The following is a 6,276-nucleotide window of genomic DNA, read 5'->3' as shown; positions in this document are numbered from 1 at the left end:
GCCCTTCTGTTGAGATCGGTTGAGGTCCGAGACAGTGCACTTGTCCCATTATTTTTTTTTGTTAGCATATCCCTCCTGGACTTATTCACAACTTATGGTTTAATATGTACTTCACCGTTTACGGCAATTCATTCCTGGATCGGAAAAGTTTCTTTTGGTTTTGTGTTTTCATTCATCGTGACATGCCAGTGCAACAGTTTTGCTTATCGGTTGTGTTATCTCTCTTCCTCTCTCCCCCAATCTCTCTCTCTCTCTCTCTCTCTCTCTCTCTCTTCCTCCTTCACTCTTAGCTTTCTCTCACCCCAGGTTGTCTTCCTGTGCGTACCCCCCCCCCCTGCCCATCATATCCGCCATCTCCATGGCCTCCAGACCCGCGCTCTCCTTCCTGTTGGCCGTGCTGGCCTGCACGGGGCCCGCACACCCCTCCCCTCCCCTGCTGCTGCGCCCCCGGGAGAGAGAGAGGGACTCGGGCGGCGTGTCCGGCGGCGTCAACATCGCCGTCGTGCACTCGGGCTCCTCCCTGCTCCTGGACGCGGGCGGCGGCGGTGGCAGCGGAAGGGGCGTCCGTGGCGTCGGCGGCGGCGTCGGCGGCATCGGAGGGGGAGGCGGGGGCTCGGGCCGCGGAGGCATGGGCGGGGGCTGGGCCGGCACGGTGGGCGACAGCGTGGTGACCCCCTCGGGCTCGGCCAACGTCATCTGGCTGACGGTGAACGAGAGCAGCCCCGGCAGCCTGCTGCTGCAGCTGTGCGACCTGCTGGCCACCACGCCGCTGCAGGGCCTGGTGTTCGAGCAGGAGCGACCGCCTCCGCTCGACCAAGCCCCGCTGGCACCCATGCTCGAGTTCGTCTCGGCGCAGACCGGCGTGCCCATCGTGGCCGTGGGCGGAGGGGCGGGGCTCGGCAGAGAGCCCCAGGTGAGTAGGGGTGTGGTGGGCATTACATTACATTACATTATTACATTACATTGAGCTGACACATTTTTAACCAAAGCGACTAACAACATGGTAAACAGTTTAAAAAAAAGTTTTAAAGCAATTCCCTCAACAATTAGTACTGTAAGAATAAGTGCATCAGTGAGTGCTGTTTTTAAACAGTTGAGTGTCAGTTCAAGACAGTTGGTAAGTGCTAGGATCAGCAAGACTTGTTGTAAGCAGTGCTATGAGAGGAGAAAGAGCTGGGTCTTCAGGAGTTTTTTGAAAATGGAGAGGGCATCACCAATGACAACCGGTTGACCCGGGTTTGACTCCCAAACCCAACTTCTGTGAGTCCATGCCGCGTTGAATAGAAGTGTCTGCTAAATATTAGTGAACTTTTACTTTGGTTAAGTCATTTACAACATTAGACACATTTATCCAAAGTGACCTATATAGTCAAAGTAAGAAAAGAAAGAATAGAAAAACAGATTTTGGATGAAAGCCCCCTTAAAGGTGTAGGTTTTTGAACGTTCTAAGTTCCGCAACAATTGAAGGTTCTAAAATTCTATGTTGAATTCAATGAACCCAGATATTCTTTAGAACGTTCATTTCTCAACATTCCCGTCACACTGGTGTGACGGTACTCCTTTAAGGGTTATAGACACAGTCGATCCAAAAGGATCTACATCATCATTATCAGAGTAGGAGAAGAAAGAATAGACCTCGTAAAAGTAGATGCTGGAAAGGAAGGCATTAAAGGTACAGTCATAGTCGTTATGTTATTTAGCAGATACTGTCTGGTCCAGGGGTGTCAAACTCATATTAGGTAGTGGGCCGGATTTGTTGGAATGAGACCTCGTGGGGGGCCGTCATTGTCATGGTCATTATAATTTTCTGCATGGGTATCAGAGTGTAATTTGATCATATCACTTATGAGCAAACAAGTAAGGGATAACGGCCGCCGAGGTGTCCTGTTATACGGAATTAATGGACGAGGGCGAGGGGCAAAAACTCCCCGACGCGCAGCCTCCGCCCAAGTCCATTAATTCCGTATAACAGGACACACCTCCAAGGCCGTTATCCCGCTTATCACCCGGTTGCCACTGTAAACACTGGAAACACGCGGTTCTGTTTAAAAAGAAGCTCACTAGTTCAGCTTGTTGTACAACTTTAGCATGGACAGTTAGTTTATTTACAGTTGATTCCATTGTTGGGAAGCCTGCAACCAAAAGATTCTAGAGCGCTGCAACCATCGTCCTACTATGGTTGTTATAGTTACCATTCATAAGCATTGATATGGAACGGTGTCCTGTTATTCAGAATTAAAGGCCACCCGCCAGCCAATCAGAAAAGAGTTTTTCTTCTCTCCTGGTGATAAGTACAAATAATATACTGCTGTCATATACAGCTCTTTCTCTCTTGTAATGCCCTATTTCCATGTTAGTTTTTCCGCTTCTTCCTTCCTGAGGATGGTTTGTAGTGCTAGGTTATCAATTTATCATATCATAGAGACATTGCTTATTACACATTGTTGAAGACAACTGGATGTGATCTTTTTTTCTAATGTTCCCTTCCTACCTAAAACATCTGGGTGTGAAACCTGCTGGCGGGCCTGATCTGGCCCCTGGGCCTTATGTTTGCCACCCCTGGTCTAGTCAGTACTGGGTGTCTAGTCTGTTTTGCACATGCCCAGAAGTCAGTGCTCATAAAGGGCTTAAGCAGTTAAGCTAATTTGTTGTTAACGTGAGGAGAGGAGAGTTTAACCTGAGACAATTCCTGAACTGGACGGATTGGGCACATGGAACGGACCGGGTACCAACAGACACTTTTATCCAAAGCGACTTACAATGTCATAATCAGAGCAGGAGATGAAAGGATAGAAACAAGATATTGGCGAAAATACACTGGAAAATAAGGCATTAAAGGGACAGTCTACTATTCTAATCTAATACACCTTTGGTCAGAGTGTTTTCACACATAATCCTAGATCTATAAATTGGAAAAATACTCCAATGCACCATTCTAGCCAATTATGGAAGGGCTGAGCTGACAATATCTCCTGAATCGGGGACTGCACTTTTTAAATATCTGAACTGATGTCATTGAAGGTATAATCTGTGATTCCAATCTAATACATGTTTTGTTAGATGCAGTGTTCATGCACAGTCCTTGCTCTGTAAATTGGAAAAGTGGTGTAAATGTTGTTGAGCTCAAATATCATATACAGTATGTTGAGTTTGTTGATGGAATGAGTTGCTCAGTGCTCTGCATTCCTGCAATACTTTTGGGTCTTTCAAGAGGGGTCTAAAGACATATCTGTTCAGCTTAAACTTTATTGATTACATGGTTCTTGTGAGTTATGCTTTGTATATTTATGGTATTTGTTTATTTCGTTATTGACTGTTAATATTGCATTGACATTATTGTTATTGTGCTATTTTCCTTGATGTAGTCTTACCAACTTTTACTCTTCATTTTTAACTATTATATTGTTTTATTTTGTAAGTTGCTTTGGACAAAGGCGTCTGTTAAATTCCATAACCATAACCGTATCAAGAATCTTTCAGCAGAATTGGGGACTGTACCTTTAAGATCTGATGCAAGTGAAGACCATTTGTGTGAATGAAGTTGACCAGAGAGATAGGAAATCCTTTTTCATTAGCCCACTGCACAACTGAATGAGAATTCTCCTTTATCTACATTTCAAATCAACTAAAGTTGATCAAGCAGATAAGTGCTACTTGACACAGTGCTTAAGAAGGCACCCACCCTGCCATAGAATTACCATAGTTACACATACTTGTCTTAGATAATAGTTTACCCTGTTAGAAGGTACGCAACTTTGGTCTGCCAAAAACATCCTCAGATACTATTTTACAAGCCCATTTGCAACCCTATAATTAGGCTGGGGAACCAAATTATGATATCTAGTGCCCCGTCAGGCTTACAGTATCTGGCACCCACATTAATAAATAAGTGAGCTTTGTTTACGCTGATTGGCTGGCTTGCAGCCAAAGACAGTTTACAATACAGTAGGTCCCAGCAACTTTACCTGATCAGTGATCAGTGGGATGGTTTAGGTCACAGTCTGCATTTGCGTCACAAACTGTCTTTCTTCAGATATTCTTCAGATTTGCTTCACATACTTCAAATTTTTTAGTGGTTATTTCAAAGTCAGAGATTTGCACATTAAGAGGGAAACAACCATGTTTTGTGACCATGAACCGAACTCTCCTTGTTCAACAAAGCCAGGGTAAAAACACTGGCATCTTTGCTCATATATGGAGATCCAATATCTTGCGATTTGAATTATTGCACCTTTTAAACTTTTGCAGGAACAAATAAGTTTGGAATGCAGATGTTTTGCAGTAGTACAGTAGTATAGTACAGTAGTTCAATTAACACCCGGATGTCCTTATATGGGCAAAGATGGCAGCTTTGGGTCCTTTTTGTAGCCGAACTTCAGAGGTCTATTCCATAGATATTAGAAAGCTAGATACCGCATTGGGCTCCAGAATGTACATAAATATCGCCGTCATATTGGTGGGGGTAACAATCACTGGAGGGCAATGGAGAAACATGTGACTCTGACTGGAAATCAGACAGGTGTCTGATTGCCAGCAAGTGTTGCCCATAGACAGAAAGGCACACGTTCACGTATGCCACCTAATAGAACTCGGCGGAATCTAGCTTTCTGATATCTATGGTCTATTCTATGTCATTTTTGACTCTTCTTACATAATTCCTGCAGTTCACCTGAGAGAGTTCCGTGTTGCCAGCAACACTGGTTGTGTTCCCTGTTATTGATAAAAAAAAATCCAATTCCTATACTGTCAGTCGGCTCACTGAGTTTGCATACTGTAGCTACTCAATGTTGCATTTCAATAACAAACTCATGGCTCTCTACCAGCGGAGCACAGCTTTAAAACCTCCCCAGATAACACAGAGCCGTGGACACACAAACCTCTGGGTATCAGTATGCGTGCGTCGTTGTGGACGTTTTCTTGGGATGAAAGCGCAAGCTTAATGACAAAAATGTAAATGTTATCGGCCATGTACAGGTGAGTGGCGGAAGAAGTGCTGGTGTTAGTGGCAAGCAGAGCCTGTGCATCCTACGCTGCGATCAATATTCATCCCTGGCTGTCAGGTTCCTCGGAGCTCCACCTGTAACCTGGGTGTATGTTTATCTAGCTAAGGGAGAGACTAGCGCGGCGCAGCGCAGAGAGCAGAAGAACATTATTTATTTAGAGCTTGCTGCGTCCAAGCCTCGCACCTAAAAACAGCCAGAGAAAAGTTGTGCAAGTAATTTCAAGGGATCTTCTCCAGCAGTGATTTTGCTTTTTAGACATCAGACCGTATTATACTACTTTTATCACGGTTTATATCTTTGGAGTGCGCTTTCATTCCTGGAGATTCTTAATGGGCTAATTTGGGAGATTAATTGGCACGAGAACCCCTTAAGAAAACCCTCTGGTGCTTTCCCAGACCTCAATCGATGGGTGATGTAAGGATTGAAAGGAAATCGTCACACACACACACACACACACACACACACACTTACTCTCTCTCATATACCCCCACCCTGACATGTTGGCTACTTAACAGCAGCTGACTGGCATGATTTAATTGGATGAGTTTATGTTGGGAAAGAGATTTGAATATGTGGTTATCCATGGTAAGTCAGATTAAATTCCACGCTCATTTACAAATTAATGCGTTTTCGTCAAATAAATGATATGGCTATTTTAAAGACTTGTCTGATGTGAATAGAAATAGATGATGTTGACAAGTGAACTCATATACTCTGCCCAAACTCCCCCCAACCCCCTTGCACCCGAATCAGACAATGCAACGAAAGCAAAATATTAATCAAATTCAAATTAACCTCAATCAGAAAATTGCAGGCACACAGTCTAATCATGACACACCAGGTGCGCAACTCAGATTAATCTGTCATACACTGACTGTGGCTACCCCTGAGAAGCAAACTAGACATTAGCATGGCAGACTTTTCACACACACACACACACACACACACACACACACACACACACACACACACACACACACACACACACACACACACACACACACATACACAGTCACACACAACACCTCAAACACACACACACACTCTTGTCTTGCCCGCATCCTGGGAAAAGAAGTGTAGACTGGAATAATGAGAGACGCAGCGTTCCCGAAAGTAGAGTCTCCAGAGACATCCCGAGCTCCCCCTGAACAGACAGTCATCCCAGAGCTCGGCAAAGGCCTTTAATTGCTCCAATCAGGGCGGTAATTAATTGCATCAGATGTTTAAATATTTCGGTCAAGGTAACTCTGAGGGCTTTAATTGAGTGGGGTTC

General features: G+C 44.6%; 1 protein-coding gene across 1 annotated transcript in view; it reads left to right on the top strand.

Moving 5' to 3' along the window:
• The first annotated feature begins 358 nt into the window (after positions 1-358).
• grin2da (glutamate receptor, ionotropic, N-methyl D-aspartate 2D, a) overlaps positions 359-6,276 on the top strand; it is a 38,068-nt gene continuing 32,150 nt past the window's right edge. The window contains exon 1 of the mRNA XM_076301695.1: positions 359-913. Within this exon, the coding sequence (XP_076157810.1) occupies positions 359-913 (555 nt within the window). The remainder of the gene's footprint in view (positions 914-6,276) is intronic.

The sequence above is a fragment of the Alosa pseudoharengus genome, unplaced genomic scaffold, assembly GCF_046254945.1.
Source record: "Alosa pseudoharengus isolate Yale_2024_CS ecotype anadromous, Long Island Sound unplaced genomic scaffold, YU_APseudo_1.1 YU_APseudo_1.1_scf_23, whole genome shotgun sequence".
In the NCBI taxonomy this organism is placed as follows: Eukaryota; Metazoa; Chordata; class Actinopteri; order Clupeiformes; family Clupeidae; genus Alosa; species Alosa pseudoharengus.
The sequence above is the reverse complement of the archived record's forward strand: the minus strand, read 5'-3'. Positions and strand labels throughout refer to the sequence as shown.